This window comes from Sinocyclocheilus rhinocerous, unplaced genomic scaffold, assembly GCF_001515625.1.
Source record: "Sinocyclocheilus rhinocerous isolate Xijiao unplaced genomic scaffold, SAMN03320098_v1.1 scaffold491, whole genome shotgun sequence".
NCBI classification, from domain to species: Eukaryota; Metazoa; Chordata; class Actinopteri; order Cypriniformes; family Cyprinidae; genus Sinocyclocheilus; species Sinocyclocheilus rhinocerous.
The window spans coordinates 651,369-678,327 of record NW_015625034.1 but is presented as its reverse complement, the minus strand read 5'-3'; the positions used below and the strand labels follow the sequence as shown (position 1 = coordinate 678,327).

General features: G+C 35.5%; 4 protein-coding genes across 10 annotated transcripts in view; 3 read left to right on the top strand and 1 right to left on the bottom strand.

Annotated features, from left to right (window-relative positions):
- Positions 1 to 2,311, top strand: part of cep192 (centrosomal protein 192) — a 34,021-nt gene extending 31,710 nt beyond the window's left edge. For 6 of the 7 annotated variants that reach the window (XM_016563452.1, XM_016563435.1, XM_016563427.1 and 3 more), the window contains 6 exons: positions 308 to 568; positions 644 to 765; positions 1,324 to 1,433; positions 1,513 to 1,675; positions 1,756 to 1,937; positions 2,079 to 2,311. In XM_016563452.1, the coding sequence (XP_016418938.1) occupies positions 308 to 568; positions 644 to 765; positions 1,324 to 1,433; positions 1,513 to 1,675; positions 1,756 to 1,937; positions 2,079 to 2,221 (981 nt within the window). In that variant the 3' untranslated portion in view covers positions 2,222 to 2,311. The remainder of the gene's footprint in view (positions 1 to 307; positions 569 to 643; positions 766 to 1,323; positions 1,434 to 1,512; positions 1,676 to 1,755; positions 1,938 to 2,078) is intronic. The other variant, XM_016563443.1, reaches the window with a different exon arrangement.
- A 10-nt stretch (positions 2,312 to 2,321) lies between these two features.
- Positions 2,322 to 8,470, top strand: LOC107748603 (centrosomal protein of 192 kDa-like). The gene is made up of 8 exons (XM_016563482.1): positions 2,322 to 2,379; positions 3,758 to 3,965; positions 4,110 to 4,186; positions 4,279 to 4,374; positions 4,470 to 4,589; positions 4,783 to 4,892; positions 4,996 to 5,125; positions 8,337 to 8,470. The coding sequence occupies exons 1-8, from the start codon at positions 2,329 to 2,331 to the stop codon at positions 8,430 to 8,432; spliced, it is 888 nt and encodes a 295-aa protein (XP_016418968.1). The 5' UTR covers positions 2,322 to 2,328; the 3' UTR covers positions 8,433 to 8,470.
- A 4,456-nt stretch (positions 8,471 to 12,926) lies between these two features.
- LOC107749154 (cleft lip and palate transmembrane protein 1-like protein) lies at positions 12,927 to 23,220 on the bottom strand. The gene is made up of 17 exons (XM_016564262.1): positions 22,707 to 23,220; positions 22,518 to 22,612; positions 21,195 to 21,360; positions 19,010 to 19,131; positions 18,829 to 18,916; positions 18,607 to 18,724; positions 18,381 to 18,475; positions 18,181 to 18,265; positions 17,890 to 17,993; positions 17,739 to 17,783; positions 17,594 to 17,644; positions 17,333 to 17,415; positions 16,789 to 16,823; positions 16,602 to 16,657; positions 16,451 to 16,495; positions 15,570 to 15,685; positions 12,927 to 13,561 (listed from the first exon to the last, which is right to left on the bottom strand). Exons 1-17 carry the CDS (start codon positions 22,905 to 22,907, stop codon positions 13,477 to 13,479), a joined length of 1,590 nt encoding a protein of 529 aa, XP_016419748.1. The 5' UTR covers positions 22,908 to 23,220; the 3' UTR covers positions 12,927 to 13,476.
- A 1,004-nt stretch (positions 23,221 to 24,224) lies between these two features.
- The window catches only part of mrs2 (magnesium transporter MRS2), an 11,241-nt gene continuing 8,506 nt past the window's right edge, over positions 24,225 to 26,959 (top strand). The window contains exons 1-6 of the mRNA XM_016563395.1: positions 24,225 to 24,505; positions 24,612 to 24,849; positions 24,925 to 24,998; positions 25,102 to 25,138; positions 25,802 to 25,914; positions 26,341 to 26,514. Of these exons, the coding sequence (XP_016418881.1) occupies positions 24,681 to 24,849; positions 24,925 to 24,998; positions 25,102 to 25,138; positions 25,802 to 25,914; positions 26,341 to 26,514 (567 nt within the window). The 5' untranslated portion in view covers positions 24,225 to 24,505; positions 24,612 to 24,680. The remainder of the gene's footprint in view (positions 24,506 to 24,611; positions 24,850 to 24,924; positions 24,999 to 25,101; positions 25,139 to 25,801; positions 25,915 to 26,340; positions 26,515 to 26,959) is intronic.

Sequence of the window (26,959 nt, the reverse complement as noted above, 5' to 3'; positions counted from 1 at the left end):
GAAAACTATGTGAATGGCGCTCTGTGGCGCGGCAGGATTTTCTGTCGGCTGCATTTAAATCCGCGTCTGAAGTTTCCCGCTCTGTTCAGCGTGCAGTATCACGTGTCTAAACAAATAGCACATGCTGTCAGTGACCCTTCTCAGCCGCTCCAGCAACGGATGCAACCCGGAAAACTATCGGCATGGATTTTTGCAGATAACCGATCGTTCCAGCAATCAACTATCGGTGCCGATTAATCGGCAAAGCCGATACATCGGTCGACCTCTAGTAAATACTTGGTGTTACATTTTAGCGTGCTGTTCTCAGATCCCTCTGTCAGGCTATGGCGGCACGAGTAACGTGATCCTGGAGGAGTTGAGGAAGCGTTCTGAAGGCTATGTGGCCACGCTGAGTGGAGTGCAGGCAGGACGTGTCAGTAAGCTTTGTGTGTGTGTGCGAAACACGGGTTCACGTGCTGCTTTCGTGAAAGCGGTATCCTTCAGCAATCTTCAAAATCGAGCTGTCATGGACTCCACCATTATTAGCTTGTCCCCTTCACAGTTTGTCCTGAAAGAGCGAACACAGGAGGTGAGCCAAGTGCATGTTTTTTTTTTTTTTAATGCCTGTATATGCTTGGAAGATTTATCAGTGCTGTTTCTGCAGGTGATCACAATAGCGATGAAGGCTTCACGCAGAGAGCAGGCTCTCTGTCAGTCTGGTGCAGCTCTTCTTGCCACTGTCTGCCTCTTCTGTGGGGACGAGGTGTCTCGACAACAGTTCCGGAAGTCAGTGGCAGTTCTCATTTGACTTGAATTCTCAGCTTAAATAAGAATATTTTAAAAACATGTTAGTGTTAAAATAGGAGCTTATTTCTTCCTTTTACGTTTTTCAACAAAAATCTTTTCTATTTAGTATTTTATGTAATGTCTGAGAATTTTTTTGAAAAAAATAAATTGAAAGATCTGTGACTTGATGTCTGAATCAAAAATAGGCAGATGACTCGTTTGAGTAATTTATGTACTTTTGCAGTTAAACATTTATTTTAAAACTAACCAAATAAAAATGTATACTTTTCTAAGAGCCCTCTATCTTTTCAATTGAATAAAGTTTTGCATGTAGCCATGGATAGTTCACTGTAGACCTTTTTAGAAATGAAATACAATTACTAGTATATTATTCCCACTTACCAGCTAGAGATATGACCTCCCTGATATTCTTACTAAATGTCTAATCTGTGAAACTGAATCTGTGAGAGGACAGTTTAGTGTATTTTTACACATTTAGTGATGTGAAAACACATTTTGTAATTTTGTTGTTGTTGTTTTTTTTAATCTGTTTTCAAGGTTACTACAAATCAAACCAGAAGCAGGGAATAAAGTACTGTCTGAGAACAGCTTATTAAAAAGTATCCCATTTGATGAAATGTTCCTTGGAGAGGAGCAGGTTCAGGAGGGTAAGATGGCAAGGATTTGCTCAAAATGAATTGGTTTAATCAATTAACTGACCTTGATTGTGGCTTTATTTGTTTTCAGCCTATGATCTGCCTCAAAGGCCAAATGAAGCCCAGATTTTCTATGGCAACATGAGCAAAGTTATGCTGTCGCTATTTGGCACTATGGAAATGTCAGACTCTGGAGAGAGTGACCATATGGAGTCCGTCAGACCTTCACAACGGCACACCTCTGAATCAGACGGGTAAACATCCTCAATGAACAACATACTGAACAGAAATGAATGCTTTCAGATTTCAGCATGCTGATGAAGTTAATGTGTAGTTCTCTACTCAGCGGTTTGGGGTCATCGGGCCGCTACATCAGTAATGTTTCCCTGGATGTGCTACCAGTCAAAGGTCCTCCATTAAGTCCATCAGAACCTGTGCTGAAACAAACAGAGCTGAACCTAGAGAACACCTGGAGCATCAAGCCTGAACAGCTGGTTCTCACTGCACCCACTATCAGTAAGACACATTTGAGTTTAAAAATGTGATATTAAAAATGACCTCAGGTGGTTTAATGAATGTTGTTTGACTCAAAGAAAATGCACTTAGCAAGTGAATGCTTCCCCCTCTAAATGTTGTCTTCTGCTTGTTCATTTGCAGACAGTGTGGCTGACACCAGACATGTGCAGATACTGAACCGCTCGAACAGAGAGCTGAGCTTTGAGCTGTCCTGGCCAGCCCACTGCCTTACCATCACCCCACAGCACGGAGTCATTGAACCTCAGTACGAGACTCGCATATAAACAAACATCGGGAAAATCAATGACTTCACATTTTGTTCTCATTTTAATTGAAAGTACATAGCTTATATAAATGTTTAGCATTTAACAAAATCTAAACCAAATCCTCCATGCTGCCCTGGAGTGGACAGATCTATGTACAGTGTGGTAATCAACAGAAGGTATTCATTTCTGGAGATTCTGTTATGCCCGACTGAAGAGGGAATGTACAAGTTTTCTAGGATTGTTTTTAAGTTCAAGACATGGTTTCTAGTTCATAACATGCTGTTGAATTTACAGTAATGAACTTGCATATGGAACAACGCATTTCAGATTTTTGTTTTTTTTGAATATTCCAAAAAAACTCAGATTATGTGAATTCTTCTGTACAAAATGGAGATATACAATACAGTGCTGTTCAAAAGTTTGGGATCAGTAAGATTTTAATTTTCTTATGTACATCAAGGCTGGATTTATTTGCACTATATTCATGATGTACTAGCTCATTATATACATTTAGCAAATTTTGAACACAGTAAAAAGTTACATAGTACTGCTTTAATATACTTTTAAAATTAGTGCTGTCAAACGATTAATTGCATCCAAAATAAAGGTTTTTGTTTACATATATGTATGTGTACTGCGCTTATTATGTATATATAAATACACACACATTCAGTATATATTTTGAAAATATTTACATGTATATACATTTATATTTTATATTATATATATATTTATATTTAATAACTTTTTTTGTGTGCGTGTATGGTATTGTGTAATGTGTATTAATGTGAATTAATGTTCGACAGTAAACGCTATGGAATGCAATACAATTTTTGGAAGAAATTCCAACAAAGTGAAAATTGAATTGAATATATAAACATAACATATTTTTCTTAAATATATACATGCATGTGTTTGTATTTATATATACATAATAAATATACACAGAACACACTTATTTATTATGTAAACAAACTTTTATTTTGGATGCGATTAATCGCTATTAATCATTTGACAGCACTATTTAAAATGTAATTTATTCCTGTAAAGCAAAGCTTAATTTCGAGTCTGCAGTGTCCCATGATCCTCCTGAAATCATTCTAATATGCTGATTTATTATCAGTTTTGGAAACAGTGCTGCTTAATATTTTTTGGGACCTGTGATACTTTTTTCAGGATTCTTTGATAAATAAATGTAAAAAGAACAGTGTTTATTCAAAATAGAATTTTTTGTTACAATATACACTACTAATCAAAAGTTTGGGGTCATGTGACACTGAAGGCTGGAGTAATGGCTGATGAAAATTCAGTGCTGCATCACAGAAATAAATGATATTTTAAAGTACAGTATATTAAAATTGGAAACCAATATTAGAAATTGCAATATTATTTCACAATATTACTGTTCTGTATTTTTGATCAAATAAATACATCCTTGATGAGCATAAGAGACTCCCTTAAAAACATTAAAAATCTTACTGATTCCAAACTTTTGAATGACAGTGTAAGGTGCGCTCTCTGTAACGCCCATCTCTTATGTCTCTTTCTCTAAAGTCCATTAAAGTTCAGATCCGGCAAGATCTGGCCATGGATGTTTCTGCCACTAGCTGCGCCATGGACCGCTCTTTACGCCCACTGCCACCTCAGGCTGAGACCCCTTTAGTACCAGGACAGAAACCTCAGAGCAGCAGCACCCAGCCTCAGGTTGAGATCAAGAACCGAACGCTGGTCTTCCCTCCCACTGCCTCTGGAGAATCATCAGGTAAGTACAGAACCTGTCAACTGAATATTTTCTTTTCTTTGTACAGTAACACAATTTTGATTGATTTGAGACCGACTTTCAATAGGATTCTTAAATCTTGGCCTATTAAAATGTAAAAGGAAAACAATTGTTTTCTTTGTGCAGAATGTTCTCTGGAGGTGGAGAATCATGGAGAGGAGGTCAGATGGTACCTCTCTTCATTTGCTCCTCCATATGTAAAGGTCTGTGATGTTGGCAGTTATGTAAGAATTTTTAAAGCTTTCGTTCCTGAGGGATTTATTGATTTCGACTTCACTGTTGTCTGTTGGATCAGGGTGTCGATAGCGGTGGAGATGTTTATCGTGCCACATACTCTGCCTTCAGATGTGAGAAGGCATCTGGGACTCTGGGGATTCAAGAGAGGATGCAGGTAGGGGTGTGGATGTGTCAAACATCATCTAGTCTCTGACAGATCTAGAATTTTCTTTCAACTGATTCAAGTTTTCTGTTTTGTTTTGTAAAAAGGTTCCATTCACTTTCCTTCCACGTGATCGGGGAGATTATGCGCAGTTTTGGGATTTGGAATGTCACCCAACAGCCAAACCTCAGCACAAGAGCCGTGTTCGCTTCCAGTTGTGTGGCACTGTAAGTCTATTGAATGCAGAGTTCTGTATGTGAGTTTCATAGCTAGGCTAAACTAATGTAACTGCCCTATTAATTTGCCTATTAACAACATTGACTATTAGCTAAAAGTGCCATTTCAGTCATAAATAAAGGACACTAATGCAGGAGGGAGTGGTAGTACTTCCCTGTTGAGTGTATTGATTCATGTGTGCAGGGCATAAGAGCAGGAGAAGCATCGAGTGTTAAAGAAAATTGCTCCTTGGTGAAAACGGAAGCCACTGTGAAGAACAGGAAGAGACTGGATTCTGCAGGCTCAAAGACTGGGTAAGGCTTGTATTCCTGTTAGAAATCTGACCTATAGAGGAAGACTTCTTTCACTGCTAAAATGTCATAGGCATATTTTGAGGTTTATTTCTAATTCATTCAGATCTTCAACTGAGAATCAGAAGAGGGGCGTTTATGCACCTCAAAGTCTGTACACATTTCCTGCCACACGAGTGGGCGCCACCAGCACACTGAAGGTTAACTTCAGAAATAACTCCTCCAACACACATGAGGTGAGAACATAGGGCTGCACTAGTCAGCACACTAAATAAACAAAAGTCAGATGACATTTGTAAAGCGGCAGCAGCTAATCAAGAATGTCACTTTACAGTTGTTTAAAGTCCTGTCTCTATGTGGAAAAACGCATTAAAGCAATAGTTAACTCATAAATGAAAATGTACTTGCATTTAGATGTAGATTAGTGTTTTTTTCCCCCATCGGAATAGATTTTGAAAAATTTAGCAGTACATCACTTGCACACCAAAAGATCCTCTGCAGTGAATGGGTGCCGTCAGAATGAGAGTCCAAACAGCTGATAAAAGCATCATAATAATTCACAGTAATGTACGTCTGTGAAGTGAAAAGCTGTGTTTGTAGTAAATTCATCAAAACTTTTCAAACCTCAAGTCCTCAATATTATTGATTTCTCCAGTTAAAGTCATTTATTTCATTTGATTCAGGTGAGAAATGTGAAAACAGTCCAAAACAGATTTTTTTTAAAAATGTTTACATCAACAAATATCGATTATGGACTGGTATTTTGAGCATTAACTGATGGACTGTGGATTACTGTGATGCTTTTATCAGCTGTTTTGTTCACAGACAACTTGGCACCCAGTATGTTTATTGGGTGAGGGGTCTGTGAACGTTTGTTAATCTAATGAATAATTGATTTGTTAAATCAAATGAAAAATGGTGTGTCTGATTTGTCCAGACGCTACACAGGGATAGTTCCCCCCAAAATTTGCTCCAAACCTGTACGATCTTCTCCGTTCTGTTGAACTCAAAAGATATTCTGAGGAATGTTAATAACCAAACAGTTGCCGGCAGCCATTGACTTCCTTTTTTTTCACTTGCTAATGAAACTTATAGACACAAGCCCATGTTTCAATCATTTTTAAAATGCTCAAAATAAAATGTAATAGATCATTTTGCAATGCAGAGATATTTCCCCTCCAAACTAGTCTAAAAACAAAACTTTTAAAAAGCATATTAATGCACACATAAGACTGCAAAACATGACTTATGTGTATTATAGACCCCAGAGCCATGTTCTGCCTTTAAGAATTCTGTTCAGTTGCTAATATTCTAAAGAAATACACTAGGATGATCAGCTGATATCTGATGTTCAGAATTAGGTGGCTGTTGTTGTTCTGCCCATTCCCGTTTGAATAAACTCATTATCTGATCACTTCTTCAATGTATACATAGATTTTCCCATATCCGTGTGGAGCTACTTTAACGTCAAAGGCATTCGCTCACCTCGTGTGCCGACAGTGGTCATGCAGGAGTCCAGAGCAGCCTGACAGTCCTGAAGGTTTTTGTTATATTCCTGATTTGATGTTGCGGAGCCACACACGTAACACTTTTAACGCATTTACTGCAAAATAAATAATAGTCTGGTTATTCAAGAAATACAATAAAATATTAAAGCTGCAGTCCGTAAGTTTTGCCTCTTTGTCGCCATCTCTGTTTGAAAACCTGGAATTGCAGCTGTGTGTGGAATTATCTTCCTTGCGTAGGTTGTGAGTCGGCACGGCTCCAGCGCAGATGAATCTAATGCTCTGAAGAGTATGTGTGGAAGTCAGTCACCGCACCGGTGTGGATATTTACTGTGCTTTGCAATCACAGACTCTAGCCTACATCTTGGAATATATGACCCAAATAAGAATTTTCACCGGATATTGTCATCTGAACAAGTAACACGTCTGCCACGTTTGTTCTGACCAACTGAGGAAAAAAGCATTACAATAAATCGTGCTACCAATGGTGATTTAATCTAAAGATCGGTTAGCTCATATCACATCAAACCATGCAAATTATTATTATTGTTATACTTTATTCTCAAATGATTCATGTTAACAACATCAGCATTGCGTGACTATGAGTATAGTGTGTATAAGCGAGTAGATTTCAATTTCTGCAGTCTAATCTGTAATTGTCATACCATTCAAATTTCATATTAAGAAATTATTTTACCCAAAAGGCAAATTATGCTCCCTTCGAACTGGTTGTCTTTAAAATACAAATCTTGTGTAATCCCAGGCTATCTGTAATCAGAAGCACATTTAAAACTGGAATATAATTTAATTTCATTCACATTTGTTTCATAAACACATGACATAATCCTTTCTGCATTACAATCCGCCATCAAATTCAAGTCCTCAATATTATTGATTTCTCCAGTTAAAGTCATTTATTTCATTTGATTCAGGTGAGAAATGTGAAAACAGTCCAAAACAGATTTTTTTTAAAAATGTTTACATCAACAAATATCGATTATGGACTGGTATTTTGAGCATTAACTGATGGACTGTGGATTACTGTGATGCTTTTATCAGCTGTTTGAAATCTCATTCTGACGGCACCCATTCACTCCAGAAGATCCATTAGTTAGCAAGTGATGTAATGTTAAATTTCTCCATCCATTCTGATGAAGAAACAAATGTATCTACATCTCGGATGGCCTGAGGGTGAGTACATTTTCTGGAAATGTTCACTTTTGGGTGAGCTATTCCTTTAAGAGGTCACAGAGCAACCATGTAAATATAAAATACATTCAAGTCTAACAAATTCAGTCACTAAATGGTCTTTGCATGTTGATGAGTGCAGTGTTATTACTGCTTCTCCTAAATGTCTGGCATGAAACTTACTTTGAGGTTTTCTAATTGACTTGCAGCTAAAATTCGTAAGTCCTAAAGAGCCTTTCCACATCAAGCATTCAAATTATTCTCTAAGGTGAGTCACAGTCTCTCTTGCTTACTCTTTCTCTAGTAGTAGAAAGTCTTACTGTTTGCACAAGCCAATTTAAGGAAAAATAGCAAGTAGAAAGATTTTATTGAAGCGTTCCATGTCACTTCCTGCTGCCAATGCCTGATGTGAAGGCTCTGATTCAGAGCTCAGCCACAGGTCAGATTTGTGTGTGTGTGTGTGTGTGTGTGTGTGTGTGGGGTTTGTGGCACAACATGCATTTTACTATATGCATGTATTTGTGTACTAAATGTGTGGTGTCATAAATCATTTTTAGCTTGAGTTAAATTTTAAACTGACAAACTACTTCCAATATTTTGTTATTCGTGCTATATCAGTTGGCGAGCGAATGTGGAAATGTTTTTGCAGTTTCTTGTGTTGATGTGAAATAAATTCACTTTCTTTCCATTTACTTTTTTGCTCCGTAGCATTACAAGCTAGTTTGGTTTACTATATCTGCATGTGCTTTCCTAGATCACAACACTACATCAACCTCCCTGTTCAGTTCGTGCCAGCCACTGTGGGCCAGTTTTCCGGCACACTACTCGTACAGACGGACACAGACGCTAAACTGATCGTAGAGCTCAGTGGAGAAGCCTTGCCATGAAGACCAGCTCAACAGCCACTCACCGCCAGCAGAGGACACTGCAGGACGCAGCTAATAATCAAGAGACATTACCTGAACTTTTTTTCCTCTAAATGCTTTGCAAAAGAATGTCTGACTCGGTGTTTTCCACCACCCTAGGTTTTTGTGATTTTGTTGACAGCTATCATCATATAGTTACGGCCTTTTGGATAAGCACCATACAATATGGATATTATATATCCAAAATCACAACTTTGTCATCACTTTTGGTATTTTGCCACAGTTTCTATGACTGATGTAAAAGATATCAGTTTTTGTCATTTTCTAGGATTTGTTTCCTGTTGTGTAACTGTTCATATGAGCTCACTTGTTGATAGAAGTATTATCACATAATGAAGATGGACGAATATTTTAAAGATTTTGAAATTGCACATGCTTTATACAGCACAAAAATCGTTTTGTTTTTTTCTTTATTTTTGTGTGTGTCCTATGTATTTATTTTAAATCAGTTCTTGATAAATAAAAATTCTTAATTTTATTTATTGGCATGTTGTCTTTGTCTTCCACTAATGTGTATCCTACCTTTACTATTTAACTTGTGTCCTATTTATTAAAAATAATTTTTTTATGGTTATTTTATTAGGCAATCAACATTTTTTTTTAAAAATACATGTTTGCTTTATAATCCATTCATTTTTTCCATTCAAGACAAACATTAGATTTTAGAATTTTATTTGTTAAATTGTAATTTTTATTTTCATTAAAAGTAAAATAGGGAAAAGGCATTAAAACTCATTTTAAATTATATCCATATGTCTGAAGATATACATATCTAGGGCCTAAATTCATGTGCAACACAGTTATGTTATAATTTTGATTATATTCATTCTCTAGTTTACACAGGCTCCTGCAAGTCTTCCTTCAAAAGTTTTCATACAATTACTTAAATACATTATCTGTTTACCAGACTGTACATCCTTTTCAACCAAACGACTGTTACCACAGCCAGGTAATGAAGCAAGGGAAGTTAGCTCAGTAGGATTTTCAATATGAAGACCGTTTTAGTCCATGATGGGATGTGTTTAACATTTCAAGTGTGCTGTCTGAAGAGGAGCAGTGCAGTGTGACGCTCGCAGCTCTGCTGTAGCTGCACAGATAACTTACAGCACGCCATTTCCATTATTGTCCACATAGGCAGTGGCTGCAGTGCTTGCGCAGATTTTTGAATTGGAGCACGACTTCACAATGGCAGTAACTCCTCCTGAAAAGACCAAATTCAAAGCTCATCTAGTTCTCCATCTGCTGTATCGAATAGTTTGTTTTATAACTTATGCAGCAGCTTTGTAGGAACTGAATATCTGACCACGTGATTTAAAGAAGCTCGCATATGCAGATATATCAGTTGTCATTCTGTTATAGGTAAACGTCTTTATTTTGCTTTTAAATGAATGAGAGTGAGATTGTGTCGTTTTTATGTAACCATTAGATGGAAATATAATCTATATTATAATAATAATATTTTATAAAGCTTTGCTGTTGTATGCAATCTGCTACGTGCGTTCTAATTGTTTAGACTTTTTTGATACAAAAAACATTATAGCCTAGGTTTTACTCACTACAAAAAAAAACTAAAACTAAACATCTAAATATCATTTTACTAGGACATAATATTAGGAGAGTTGAAATGTATATGCATTTTATCTAGGGAGTCTGCTATACTGCTATGAAGATCTCACTAGATCATAAGTCATTAGACTCATAAAACCAATCATTCCGGTCCTGATAAAATCTACTAAATTGCACTCATGACGTGAAACCTGTTCAACCAACCAGTGCGCAACTCCAATAACTGATCTTTTTTGTTTGTTTTGTTTTGTTTCTTTTTGCATAGCATCATCTGTTTTGACTGGGACTCTACTGGAAGGACCACAGGGAATAAAGGTCATCTCTGAATTATCTCTATATATTATAGATCAGTGGTTGTAATATAGAAATTAAAATTCTTTCATTGCGGACGACTGAGCTTAACTTTTATTGAGCCTAGAATATGGCTTCAGAATATTACAGGTGTAGCGAATCAGCTCATGCATGGGGAAATATGAATAATCATAACTAGTTATAATTAATTATAAATATTTAGATCCGCTGTAGATATTTACTTGACCTCTCAGGGTCAACTGTCTGTCAATTCTAAGAACGTTAATTTCCTGGTTAAGGGAAATAACTTTCATACTGTACAACTCCACACAGAGCTTGTAGCATAAATCTGCATGATTAAGGGACTCCAGTTATGAGCAAACAATGAACAACATCAAGTGTGATACAAGTAAGACTTTATTAACTACATAAACACTTAAACTAGTCCAACATACTACATAAACACTTAAACTGGTCTAACATACAAATACACACTTAAACTGGTCTAACATACACATAAACACACTTGTCATACTCTTCGAATTTCATATTAAGAAATTCTTTTAACCCAAAAAGCAAATTATGCTCCCTTCGAACTGGTTTTCTTTAAAATACAAATCTTTGTAATCCCAGGCTATCTGTAATCAGAAGTACATTTAAAACTGGAATATAATTTAATTTCATTCACATTTGTTTCATAAACACATGACATAATCCTTTCTGCATTACAATCCGCCATCAAATTGATACATTTAATTATTCCAGCTGTGAGAAAAGGCTATAAACGATCGGCCACCTGCAGGATCCTCACATGCGATAGTCTAGTAGCCGGGACAACTTCTTTATGTTTACAGACGTGACATAATGACGCAGCGGCATGCTCGAATTTCCGCGAAAACCTACCCATACCACTCAAATTAGCAAACATTAAGATGACCGTTGTGAATCGGGCTAAATAAGGTGATAGTTTTGAACACTGGCTGGTTATGTACTTGCTCAAATATTGATTTCGGATAATTTTTAACCATAAAAAGTTACGGACTGCAGCTTTAAGCAGCACTACTGTGATAACAATAAAAAAGGTTTCTTGTCGAGCACCAAATCAACACAATAGAATGATTTCTGAAGGATAATTTGACACTGAAGTCTAGAGTAATGGCTGCTGAAAATTCAGCATTTTCATCACAAGAATAAATGACCTTTCAAAAATATTAAAATAGAAAATAGTTGTTTTAAACTGTAATTACATTTCACAATAATACTGTTTCTTCTGTACTTTATATTAATTTCATACAGCCTTGTGAAGCATATAAGATACTTATAACATTAAATAATTCCAAACATTTGAATGGTGTATATATATGTAGTGTATATAAAACTCATATTATCTCATATATATATTATATCATATATCATATTATATCATATTAACTCATGTATATATTTATATTCATATAAATTATATCATATATACATATATTTCATATATAAACGTAACATAATTTTCGAAGTGCTCACTAACACAGATTTAGACAGATTTGTGAACAATATTTGAGAGAAATAGGCCTTTTGTGTACATAGAAAAAGTCTTAGATCTTTTGAGTTCAGCTCATGAAAATGGGGGCAAAAACAAAAGTGTTGCGTTTATAATTTTGTTCAGTATATATATATATATATATATATATACACACACACACACACAATTTAAATTACATAAGTAATGTAAATATGTGTGTGTATATTTCAAACAAATCTCAACACTGTTTAAAAATAGCACCTGAATTTTCTATCAAAAACTGTGAACCATATTAGAGAACTGCTGTTTCAAACTAGATTACAAACAATCAACATGGAAGCATGTTAAGAATCCAACATATATGAAAGCAATTCAAGCAAGTGAATCAGAAGCCATACCCGAGTGTACAGTTAGAAGTAAAAAGAGCAGACTAGAAAGAGTCGCCATGCTGCTGAAGCACTGACTGACTGCATGTGTGGGAGAGTTCACTGGGTGTTCACAGACTCAAACTCACTGTCTTCCCAAAGATCCACCAAGCAGACATTCTTTCACATCTCCTGTGAAGAGACAACTGAAAGAAGGCACACATTCCCTCATACTTTTGGACTGGTGTCACAACGTGGCTATCAGATTCTAACATGACGACGCTTAGATGTGAATTTTAGACACAGAGCAGTTTGTATGTTGCTATGTCGCGGGTGATGTCACATCCTTGTGCGTTTTCCACTAATGGGTGAAACTGCCAAAACAAAGATATTATCATCTCCAGTTTTGTCTTTGAGTTTTTTTCAGGTTTTGTTTAATGGCAACAAGGTGAAAAAGCCAGAAGAAAATAATTATATTGTCCAACTTTAATTAAAACATGTTTTAGAAGACAAAGGAAACCTAGATATAGTCAAACAGACATGTATTTGACATTTCTTTCATGGAAAATTATTCTTTCATAATAAACAAGACCAAGTAATGCACATGATAAAATAATACTCTTAAAACATTCGGAATAAATACTGTACTGAAGCTTGCTATTTCAGCAAATTCATTTCCTGTCGTATCCGCAGCAGAGGTGAGCATGTCAGAAATATCTGCGTTGCGGTTCAAATGCAAAACCAAGATAAATGCAAAGCAGCTAACTCAAAATGTGTTTCCAAATCTGTGCAAAGTTCTTTTGCGTTCAAAACAACTAGTGGGCGATTTTCTAAATGTTTGAAAACAGTAGTGTAGATGCGGTAATCATAGGCATTGCCATTGCAGTCATTCTTTCAAAGGTTATAAAAGCACAGGTGGGTGTTGCTGTAGTTTCCTTCAGAGCTCACATCACTTTCTAATTGTTGGTTGGATCGGCCTGAGTGAATATTACACACGGATTTAATCTAAAGCAGGTGTGCGCTGCTAATCTCTTCAGGTCTGTCTTGTTCAAGTAGAAACGATTGTACTGTAAGTGTAGCTCTGTCGGATTTCGCAGCAGGAGGCAGGCTCATTACAAGGATACACAAAGAGAACTTTTCAGTGACTGTAATGCCCTTCTTCAATTTTTGTAGCGTTTCTCCTGTATTGCATGCATGGAGAGCGCAAGCTGTCACAGACGCCGTGGAGGGTTAGTCTTCATGTGGCTTTCCTTTGGGTTTCTTCCTGTGTGACGCCCCGTAATCACGTGACCTGGACTTGCTCACTGGGTAAATCCTGAAGACAGAAATGAACAACATTTGAGCAGCTAATCCACCGAATTACTGTACTCTCAACAAGGAATGGGAAACTACTCTGTAACTGTAGTTTGTAAAGCTAAAAGCTACTGGTAATTTAAAGTACAGTCACGTTTGTTTGTGTATAAATTATACACATTTATGTGATATATGTGTGTGTTCTGGTATATATTTACGGTGGCCAAGAGAGCTTAACGTACTGCAAATGAAAAAACATATGCAAATAGAAAAAAACACTAGCAAATTAAGAAAACATCTTCATCCGTTTGACAAAACATATGCAAATATGAAAAATATATGAAAATGCGCTACAAAAACATAAACGCGCTGCAAATACTCACAACACAACCAAATACAGAAACGTGCTGCAAATACTCGTAACACAACCAAATACAGAAGCGCCCTGCAAATACAACACAATAAATTACAGAAATGCACTGCAAATACTCACAACACAACCAAATACAGAGATGTGCTGCAAATACTCGCAACACAAACAGAAACAGAAACGCACTGCAAATACTCACAACATATCCAAATACAGGAACGTGCTGCAAATACAGAAATGTGCTGCAAATATTCACAACACAACCAAATACGAAAATGCGCTGCAAAACATAAACACGCTGCAAATACTCACAGCACAACCAAATACAGAAATGCACTGCAAATACTCACAACACAACCAAATACAAAAACGCACTGCAAATACTCACAACACAATCAAATACAGAAACGTTCTGCAAATATTCGCAACACAACCAAATACGAAAACGCCCTGCAAAGACATAAACGTGCTGCAAATACTCACAACACAACCAAATACAGAAACGCACTACAAATACTCGCAACACAACAATCAGATACAGAAATGCACTGCAAATACTCACAACACAATCAAATACAGAAAGTTCTGCAAATATTCGCAACACAACCAAATATGAAAATGTGCTACAAAAACATAAACGCGTTGCAAATGCTCACAACACAACCAAATACGAAAACGCTCTGCAAAAACATAAACGTACTGCAAATACTCACAACACAACAAAATACAGAAATGTGCTGCACATACTCACAACACAACAAAATACAAAAACACACTGCAAATACTCGCAACTCAACAATCAAATACAGAAATGCAATGCAAATACTCACAACACAATTAAATACAGAAACACCCTGCAAATACTCACAACAAAATAAATTACAGAAATGCACTGCAAATACTCGCAACACATTCAAACATGAAGATGTGCTGCAAATACAGAAACGCGCTGCAAATACTCACAACACAACCAAAAACATAAACGCACTGCAAATACTCACAACATATCCAAATACAGAAACGCACTGCAAATACTTGCAACACAACAATCAAATACACAAATGCACTGCAAATACTCACAACACAATCAACTACAGAAAGTTCTGCAAATATTCGCAACACAACCAAATATGAAAATGCGCTACAAAAACATAAACGCGCTGCAAATACTCGCAACACAACAAAATACAGAAATGTGCTGCAAATACTCACAACACAACAATCAAATACAGAAATGCAATGCAAATACTCACAACACAATCAAATACAGAAATGCACTGCAAATACTCACAACACAACAAAATACAGAAACGCACTGCAAATACTTGCAACACAACAATCAAATACAGAAATGCACTGCAAATACTGACAACACAATCAAATACAGAAACGTGCTGCAAATACTCGCAACAACCAAATTTGTTTGTGTTGCGAGTATTTGCAGTGTGCTTCTGTATTTGATTGTGCTGTGAGTATTTGGAGTACATATGTTGTCAAACTGATGATGTTTTCGTAATTTGTTGGCGCTTTTTCCTTTTGCATGTGTTTTCTTAAATTGCAGCACGTTGAGCTCTCTTGGCCACCGTATATATGGTTTATGAGGACAAATGGGTAAAATGACTTGTCCACTCCACATGCACCAATAGTATGTTTTCCCCACCTGCGCTGATAGAGGTAGATGAGGAAGACCACATCATCTCTGAAGCACGCCAAGTGATGGGGTCCAGGAGTGGTTATTATTCCACTGAACACATCGCTGATGAATGTGTTCAAGCCCTGAGAAGCAAAGGCAAACCAGCATTGTGACTCTACTCTGATAAAACATTTTTGTACATCTATTTTGGAAAGGGTATACAGTCGTCTTAGTTTATGGACAATGAACTAAATGATCAGTTACCCAACTAAAAGTGAGCATCAGCCCTAACGTTAAGATCCTTCAGAAGGATATGCAGAGGTGTAGGTGCTACACACAGCAGAGAACCAGTCTGATGACCATTCATGCATTTAAATGTTCAGTTCTTTTATTAATAATTTTAATAATAACTTCCTCTTTATTATCTTACTGTGACTGTGCGGGCAAGTTCTGAACAATAAATAGGTGTTGTTGATGTGTGAATATGGGTGCTGCTCTTGTAGTGTTGGGGTGCCTCCAGGACCAGGGTTGGGAACCACTGTGTTAATGTTTTAATCTAGAAGTTTCAATAGTTTAGAGGCCTTTCACACAGAACACAGTTTCGCGTATTTGTGAGTGGCGGGGGAGTGGAATGGAAAAAAATGTGTGACATGCAAAAAAAACAAAAAAACAAACAAAGGCAAAAGATGCAATACGCGGGAATACTGGCCAAAGATGTCTGTCAAGCTCAAGTTAACATAGAAAAATAATGGAAAAGCAGCACAGTGGAATGCAAAAATGTGTTCTATGTGAAAGGCCACTTAGTTTTAATGGCCTTTTTGGACTAGGGAAAAAGTTGTGTGTTCCTGAAAGTTTCAGTATATGTTTTCATAAAATTAAAATTGATTTCTCATTCAACTGCAGCGTACCTTATACATAAAGATGGACACCTGCAGATGAGCCACTGATTTTAACTGTGGAGAAAAGCAAAAGACACAATTAAGGAACATTCAGAGTAAACAGTACAGAAAAAAGACAACTGTAGTTGAACTGTATTTTACGATTGGTCTATAAACAAACCTTATAATTGATGAACAACTGAGGAACCATTGAAAGAAATCCAAATGCATAAACACCTTGATGTTTAAAAAGAAGATGAACTTTTATTTTCACTTCTTTTGTACAGAAAGTAATACAGTGTGCTTTAACAACTCTTATATACGTTTAATAATTCTTTAATACTTTTTTTTATTATTAAAGCTCTTACCACTAATAAGGCCATTGGTTATCCAAGAGTACCAACTATTGAGAGTAGACAACATAATGAAACATAAATACATATATTTATATAAAAAATTACAGTGGCATTAAAACATTTGTGAACCCTTTTTGTGAATTTTCTGTATAAATATGAACATATATAAACAGATGAATCCAAATGGAACTTACTGATTAAAACGAGTGTTGTTAGTAGGAATAGGCCAAAATTCTTCCAAGCTGACATACAGGACTGATTCACAGTTACTTGGAAACATGTGGTTGCTGCTCAAGGGCGTTACACCACATAACAGCAAAGATATTCACTGCTGGATTATTTTGCTTAATAAATAAGTAGAAATATGCAACGTTTTTTGAGTTATTCATTTAGCTGGATTTGTATTTATGTAGTTACAGGTAGATCCAGCCTCAATGTAGGTCAAATTTACAAAAGACTCTCAAGGGTTCACAAACTTTCGGAACCCACTGTATTTTAAATAAAAAAATGAATGTGTAATGTGATTATACTGTAGTTAATTAATGAAAAATGTTACCTTTTATTTTGGAGATATAAGTATGAGTATATGGCCCCACTGATACACAATGGATACATCAGATATGACAAGAACTTCATGGCCTGTGCAAGTAAAGAGAATGTCCATGTAAAACTACAGTTTGATCCGACTGAAAATACATATTTCCAGGCAAATCAATAGTGTCATAGAATAAGATGAATACGGGAACTGGAAGAAAGAGGGGTTACAAAATGATTCAATGAGCAAAATGAAATGGTTTAACAAAGCATTCACTCATACCTTAGCATCACAGTCTTCCGTTGCTCGCTCGAAATCATCCATTCTTTCATCCTTCAAGAAAAACAACGTCGAATGAGTAAGACGTGTACCATATTCCTCGAAAAGACCATACTGTGCTTCCTGAGTATAAGTGATAAACACTTACATGAAATTTGGGTGAAAGCGCTAAGACCTTTTTCACTTTCCATAACTGCAAATTCAACAATAGTAGAGGACGATTCATATTCAGTTACTTTGGTTTTAACAGAAATAAATGCCAGCAGTCCAAAATGAGCACATTCAGTCTATTTTTATACCTCAATTAGAGCTGAGATCCCAGTGGGAAGTAGAATCAGCCAGCTGGATTGTTCTTCTAGTAGATGGAGGAATATTACGATGGTGCTGAAACATCTCCACACAACTGCAGAGACAGAGAAACACAATTTTACAGCCACATTTTTCCCAGCTGTGACCAATTCTTTTGTGCAACTTCAGGGATCTTATCTATGCACAATCAGCTTGTAACACTCCAAAGAGAAAGGAAAACTTGAAATCGCATCATATGACCCCTTTAACATACAGCAGGTCTAGGTATGAAGATTCAGTACCAGATCTTCTAGAAATGCCAGCTAAACTCTTCTTTTCTTGCCAGAACCTTATGTCATTCTTGAAGGCAAAGATTTCAAATGATAGCTGCAAAAACAAAATAATCAACTGATGGTAAGATAATTATGTATTATTGGTAAGATATACACATAATAAATAGATTAAGCACATCAAATTAAGCATTTTTATAAAGTATTTTTACATGGAATGCAGGTACTAGAACGGACAAAGCCAAGACATGCAGCCCACTCTCAACAAACATGGCTTTAATTTCATCAAGATTCTGCTCCGAAAATCCTGTGAGATAAAGTAGAAAAACATCCTTATGATTAATATGGAATTAAACATTAAACCTGAGAAACCGGAGAATCTAGTTATTGAGTTATCTCAAGTGTATGATTTATAATTTATGATTGAATGTCACTCACCAAAATGTTTGAGTGAGTATATAACAGCTTGTATGTGGATCCATATTCTGAACTTGCGTAAGGTAATGGTGTCATATGTTATTGTCAGAGGGACTGCTTTTGTGGTGCTGTTCATCTCCTGTGTAATTCAACATGCGAAAGTGCATTCATAAATCAAACTCATTATATTTTTTATGAAATCTCAAAACTGTAATTTTATACATTTGAACAGTCTTTACATACAATTAAATCATTTAATCGGCTTCTTAGTTCATCAACCAGTAGCAGTGGCAGATAAAATTTCTTTTTTTCCTTTTTTCCATCTTCAACTCTGAGAAAATAAAATGAAAGTGAAACATAAAGTGTTGGATGTCTAGATAAGATATTAGACACAGATACATCTAGGTTTCAGATAATAACTCACATTTTCATATAGCGGCGAAGGTCGCTGGGCACGGCAGCACTGTTGAAGGTGAAATCCTCATTCATTACATTTAAGATAAGTCGTGATCTCCAGTAAGAAACAATCTGCTGCTCTTCTGGTGCCTTTACACAGTGAAAGATCCACATTTACAGGAAGTCATTTGCATCTATCATAATGCATTTGCAAGAGCTGATTTGAAATGGAGAATATATTCATGTATTCAATGCTTTCATGGACAAATGATAAAGTAATATTACTGTAATGTATAAGCTCTTATGCAGGGCGAATTAAAAATAGTGCTTTTGTTTCATGCAAAAATAGCATGGTATCAACACATCTCATGAAAAAGAAGTGCACATGATGTACTGTACTGAAAGATTTTACTTCAAACCATAAAAGTATATTAAAAAACTGTATTTGCAGATATTTATTTGATTAATTTTATAATAATTAAATAAAAAGCCACTTTACACTTTCATGACTATGTTTCCTAACAAAGTGTAATAATGTCAGATTAAAAGTTACTTTTTTGGTGTGTTGACTAATATACTAAAGCTAAGACCTTGTTTTTAATTTTTACTGTAGTGTGTTATTCTAGATTACATTTACAGAAAAATATATTTAAAATGTAATATATTACATTAACTTCATCATTAAGAATTTGTCATTACAAATATATTTAAATACATGTTATAAAACGGATAGTTCCGGTCCTTGATTCTAATTGGTTGAGCCGCATTCGAAGCTGTTGTAAATTACTCTACAAACATACACCTTTGTTTACTTTGTGTGTTGCTTGGCAACCACTTTGTTGCAACCACAACTGTTTCTGAGGAACTACGTTGTTTGGTGGAAGAATACTGTTTTTATTAATATCATTACACTTTATTTGCTCCGTTTTATTTTGTGAAACCTAACTACGTATAAGGAATAACCGTTTTATAAAAGCAATAAGCCCCGTGAAGCCGTGGTTTACAGTGAATTTATAACAGCTAAGGGGGTTTTAGCCACTCCGCTCCACATTGTGCCTAACAACGCCCCTTAGCTGTTATAAATTCGCTGTAAACCACAGCTTCTTGGGGCTTATTGCTTTAACATACGCGTTACAAGTAAAATTCTATTTAAGCAGGGCGGGAAATGGGGGGGGGACGGCGTTTCATTTCCAACTGGTTAGGTTTATTTGGAAATTAAAGTGATTTCTGTATTTTATCCATTCAAAAGACTACGAAAGCGATCCCAATTCTGCATATAAACCTAGCGTGATATAGAATAAAAACATAGCGCCGGGATATTTGTGTCTATGGGTAGCTACGCAATGCCGTCTTTTGTGATTGGCCATAAACCTGCAAACTGCAGCCAATGAAAATGCTTCTCTATCCGTGCGCGTCCTGCTCCTCACAACAGATCGTGAAAGCAGACTGCAGTTTTTGTCCATTTTATTTTATAAATTTAATAATAAATTTTATTATTTTAATTTAATTTATTGTTTAATTAAAATTTTTGATAAAAGTTTATAAATCAAATTTTTTTTTGGCACAAAAGATGACATACATTTAATAAAGTCAGAGGCATTACAAAGGTTAAAAAACATTTAAGGAGTCAAACATCGCCTTATAATAGGAAGGTTAATTTCTGTCATTGATCAGAAGGTGTTCCTAAATTTTTTTTTTTAAGTAGGAGCACAAGTGCTCCTGAAAAGAAATGTAAGTGTACAGTCCTTAAGGATGTAATGTTACCTTTTAAAAACTAACTGCAAACGTTTATGCAAAGTGTAAACTATTAAATATAATCTACAAATCATGCAATACTGTACCACTAAATAAGAAGTGTTTTGAGGGCTTAGCTAGACAGGCCAATAACAGACATTTATAATCATTCAGATTTTTTTACTAATTTCACTAATCAAACTTTTTATTAAACACAAGTGGTAATTAATGATGTTTACATTATATGAAGAGAAATATGAGAAATAAGTTTATTGTTATTATAGATTATAAAGGGTTTTATAATGAAATACATCAGAAAGGTCATCTAAAATTACCATTATCACTTGGGCAATAGAGTACCAATAAGCTGCCACAAGAATTGACCTAAACTGATTTTTTCCTGAAAATTTGAAGTGTTTTAAACTTGTCTGAATACAATAAAGATAGTGATTGCTGGCATTAATAAAGGGCCACAATACCTCACGGTTGCCAGACTGAAGAGGGACCATTTGAGAGGTGAGACGGGCCACAAGCCGCACATGTCTACTGTCTTTCCAAGGCAAAACTCCACTCTTGTGCACAAACACTACGGCATGGACCGTCCCATTGTTATGGGTCATCTCAGGAACTGCGACACTCACCTTCCTTTAATCACAACACAGTATACTAGATGAATTAAGCATGCTATCTGACGAAAAACCAAACAAAACAAAACTGCACTTTCAGTATTCGCATACAATAAAATTGGTCAAAACCACATTAAAGGATGTTTTTCAATCTTGCCAGTTTTCACTATATGTTTCTGAGCTATAGTGTACTTTCTGTGAAATGTAAATGGTAAATGAGATTGTCATATAGCCCTAAAAATAACCTGTGGTGACAATAGTGACGGTATCACTTGGTAAATATGTTATGTTACTTTGATACACAAGTCGTCCCTTAAGCAACACTTTAAAAATTCTGAATGTCATTAAATCATTATACAATGTAGGAATGTTCTCACCAACAGCAGAACAACTACAGCAGTTTAAAAATAGTATACCTACTTTTTTTTATGCTACATTGTTTAAACTTGCTCATGCAACAAATCTAATCTTGTGAAAAAGTGTGCTTTTTGTACTGAATGTGCACATAAAGCATATTTTAAAAAAACTGTACCTGCATATAATATAGAATTGTGACATAAAAGTCTCAGTTTTAGTTTAAAGTTTAAGTATACTTAAAGAATATATGGCTGTTCCTCAACACACTTAAGTACACTTTTAAAAAGTGCACTTTATAATAATGTCATAAGTTTATTTTAAAAAGTACATCTTAGATCATTGTTTTAATGATCTGTTGATGTAATTTATAGAAGTACACTTATTGACGTGTTGACGAAAATACTAAAGCACATGCAAATATAGCCTTTGTGATATATTTTAAATGTACTAAATTGCAACATCATTACAAATATGTCTACTGTATATTTAAATCCATGTCATACAAGTTTCAGTAGAAATGGCATTAAAGTATATTTTATGTTAACATAAATGCTTGTCAGTACATTTAGAACATACTTTAATGAGACATACAAAATGATTATGAAATGTATTTAAAAAGATGTACTTAATTCCAAAATTGAAGTCAGTCAAAAAGCACTTTAAAGTTCAGCTAATTACATTCATTCAAAACAATTAAGCAGCCTACATTTTTTAAAGTAGTAGAGCCTATATTTTTTCTGTAATAAGTACTCTTTTATAATAAAATCATGCTAAAGTGTACTTCTTTTTCACACAGACCCACACAAAATGTCAGCTTGCCTTTCAAACTTGGTGTTAATGTCAAATCTGTCCACTTTGAACAGTAGGCTGTATCCAGTTTCATCACTGGGGTCCAGAGCGGAATAGATACTGAGCTGTTGAGACATGCAATAACTGTAACCTTCTGAAGCAATCAGCTACTGACAATATATTTGACAAAGTCAGTTAAATGAAATGAGCTCTTCTCACCTGAAGTCGAGGCTTGACAGTAAGGTAAGATGTAACGCAGATGTCCCCTTTAGCGCTGTCACAGGGTTTGGTGTGAATGAAGCCGTACATGGCCCAGCACGTATGGAGGACATACACCACCAACACCCCAAAAATCACTTTAGTGTAAGACATCTTGAATTGAGACCCATTTTTGGGCTTGGAATAGCACGACGGAAACATCTTAACGCCACGCCAAGTTCGTTATTGTAAGCGGACAAATACAGAACAAACGCTGTTATGCGTTACCCCGAGCTGGCAGAGCACAGCATCACTTGCCTCTTCATTCATTCATTGTGCGCTCGCGGAAGGGAAATGATGCAGTGTCTTTATTCCAGGCGCCGTGAAAGCATCAGTGCAGCAGCGATGTGATGTTTCAGTGGATGAAGGGAGTCCTAAAACCTTCAGAGCACAAAGACTAGAGCGGAGATAACAATTTACATCTAATTTCTCGAATATGCAACCGTACGATCAGATGTACGACCAGAATACTGTATCTGTGGGCAGGTTTGAGAGGGATGTAGGCGGCGAGCGCCACCGTGCGGCCGCAATGACAATCTGCGCTTGTGACTTTTTATGCTCATAAGCAGCATCGCTATGATCTACAGTGGTAATGTCAGATTTTTTTTTTTTTTTTTACAGATTTTTTTCCCTCCCCCAAAATGGCCAAATATCAATTAATACACAAGCAGAATACACAAGTAACTATATATTTATTAAGTTATATTTAAAATAATACGTTTATAAAGATCATATTAAAGGTCATATATATTACATTTGAAAGTGAAATATGTCAATTAAAATGCACATGCAGCTTTTTAAAGATTTCTCAAGTAACACATAAATACTAGTAGAAAACAAATGAAGGTTGTAATATAATATAATATAATATAATATAATATAATATAATATAATATAATAAGGAAACAATTAAATAAATAACTATTAACAAAATATAGCATGAATGATTCTGCTCAAAAATATTTTACATTATTACAAACAAAATTAAACGAGTCAGAGTTTCTTTACAAAAAAAGTACAAGAATTATGACAACATATTTAACAACAGAAGTTTTTGGAGGGCCAAATTACTCAAAATTAAATAATTAAATAAATGTTGAAATGTATAAATAAATCGTTAAATACATAATTAAATAATTAAATACATAAATAAATGCATGAATATGTATTTATTTATTTATGTATTTATTTATTTATTTATTTATGCATTCATGCATCCATATTAAAATTAAATAATTAAATAAATGTTTAAATATATAAACAAATAGTTAAATACATAATTAAATACATACACATTAATTAATTACTTTAATTATTTCATTTTCAGGGTTACGGGTATGGAGGAATTTCAACAGTAGAAGAATGAATGAATGAATGAATGAATGAATAACGTTGATTTTGAAAAAGGGTATCAATGTTTTTGTTAAAGCATGTATTTTCAAGTCAAGTTTGATAAAGCGTGCCGCTTTAACGGCGTCAAGCAGCTCAGTGACGTCGCAGCCAACCATTGGAGAGACAGCGAGCGCGTGCTGGATGCGTGCTTCACGTCATCAACAGTTTCCGAAAACATGCCGTTCGTTCAGCCGCTGTTGTTACAGTCAGCAACACGCTGACTTATGTGATGGAGTATGTTATTACTGCATTTATCATATGTGTTCGTATCCCGAAGACATAACGAACTAACAGTGAAACGTGCGTGTGTGAGTTAGCGGGACAGCTAAAGACATCAAACCCGGACGTTTCATTCTTTCGGAGCTGTGGTATGTGCTTTGCTTTAACTCACTAAATAGGATCATAAACGGGTTTCCACTCAGTTTTTGCAAGACCAAAGTAAGTGTGTCGTTTTGACAACTAGTGTTTATGCAGGTTGAGCACGGTAACCTCACCGAGGTGTCCTGGAGGTAAAATGGACTTTTAACTCAAGTGTTTTCAAGTATGGAGCCATGTTTGAGGTTTGTCTGTCGAGAGAGTCTCAGGAAAGTGTCGATGAAATGCTGGACATGGAGAAGTGTGAAGAGCTCAAGATCACCTTTCAGACGCCCTCTTACTTCAACATGTGGACGATCACATCACAGCACAGTGCTGCCGAGAGCTCAGGGACACTGTAGGTGCTGCACTGTGTTAGTTTATGGCTCGGCTGCTCAAACAACATACATAACACATTTGTTTCTATTGCCAGACCTCTCATGTCGCCAAAGAGGCACAGACGCATCCCAAGCAGCCCTGTCTATTGTTGCTCCAGTGTTTGTTGTGGTAAGACAAGCACTTACATCTTGTACAACTTTTTGTTTACAAAATACACAGTTTGTGTCTACAATAAAGTCACTGACTCACCTTTACTATTCTCATTCAACAGATGAAATTTGAGCCTGATGGGAATGTGACCACATTTGGTGAGTTTACTGATTTTCATAATCCTACTGTATGTTAAGCGTTTAGGTGCGAAATTTTATTTCCTTTTAATTTGACTCAAGAAATGATACTTATTTTTAACTTAAGCTATCTCGGAAAGATGTGGTCGTCTTACACACACAGAAAGAAGATTATGGAGTTGTGATCTTTTATATTCTGCATGGAAAATACTATATTCACTAACAAAAAACTGCAAAATGTACCAACACTTCTACCAGAAATGTTGCTTTAAAAGCCCTTAATGCTTATTATAAAAAAGAGGAGGTATTATTCTTAAAAAAAAACTAATTATTATTAAATTTTATTGAGAAATTCTTTACTATGTAATTCCTCTACTTTGCCAATTATACATTTTGAATTTGCTTTTGGGAGAAATGTAGGCAATTTGGGAAAAACAAAACTGTTTCGGTTTGTTCAGTCTTCAAGTACAGTATGTAAATGTATTTTTAAAATACATTTTATATATCAGTCGTCTGTTTTGATCCGATTTGACATTTAGGTAACTCTATAAGAAAACAGAGAGATTTAAAAAAAATCCTAATTTTGTTTATTAAGACAATGTATTTAATGACGAAAATGTACTTTGTTGGATTTTTATTGATGGATCTGGGTCTTATGGTGTTTTTTTTGTTTGTTTGTTTTAGAAAAGAAGAAGACTGAGTTGTATCAGGAGCTTGGTTTGCAGGCGAGAGATCTGAGATTCCAGCACTTAACAAGTATTACATCAAGGAACAATGCCATCATCATATGCATGGAGGTATGGACACGTTATAGATTGTTTCATAAACATAGTTCATCTTTGTGTTGTACTTAATACTCATTTGCATTTGGAAGTTGAATACATTTTCCTATTAAAGGGGTCATATGATGCGATTTCAATTTTTCCTTTCTCTTTGAAGTGTTACAAGCTCTTGGTGCATAAAGAAGATCTGTAAAGTTGCAAAGACTAAAGTCTCAAATCCAAAGAGATATTCTTTATAAAAGTTAAGAGGCATAGAGGACCTACAATAATGTACAGTATTTGAAAAATAATGTGTTTTTTGAACATTAAAGCATGTCAACTTATTCTGTTATACCAAATACACAAAATAATGATCTTTAAAATAGCATCATATGACCCCTTTAAAGGTTTTGTGAGTTTATTTATTGATTTGTTTTATTACATTTTTTTTTTTTCGTGAAGTCCCTCAAGGCTGTGGTGACGCCACAGTGTTTACTGGTGCTGGATTTCCGTGGTCTCGGTCTGGAGAAATGGCTGGTGTTAGAACTTGGGCCACAGCTGGCGGGAGATGGAAATTTGGCTACTTACTCATTGCCCTTTGAGTTCAGAGCTCTGGAAGCCATTCTGCAACACAGGGTGAGCACTGAACAATTATAGAATGCATAATGATTGTTAATAAATTACTAAACGATTAATCGCGATTAATCACATCCAAAATAAAAGTTTACATAATATATGTGTGTACTGTGTACATTTATTATTTATATATAAATGCACACATGCATGTATATATTTCAGAAAAAATGTTATGTTTGTATATTAAATATATTTATATTAGTGGTGTCAAAATTAGCGCGTTAACGCAGGCGATGAATTTTTTCAGTTTAACGCGTTAAAAATATTTAACGCAATTAAAGCAGGGGCGGGGCTAGGGTTGGCCACCCCACTCACAACTGCTGCTTCTGTCACTTTTTCTCTTGACAAGAAGTGCATTTATTCAGTCGCAGAACGACTGAGAATGGGACACGTTTCAGACACGCGCTCCACTTCACTTCAGCGCCAGGCGCGAGTCAAACAAGTG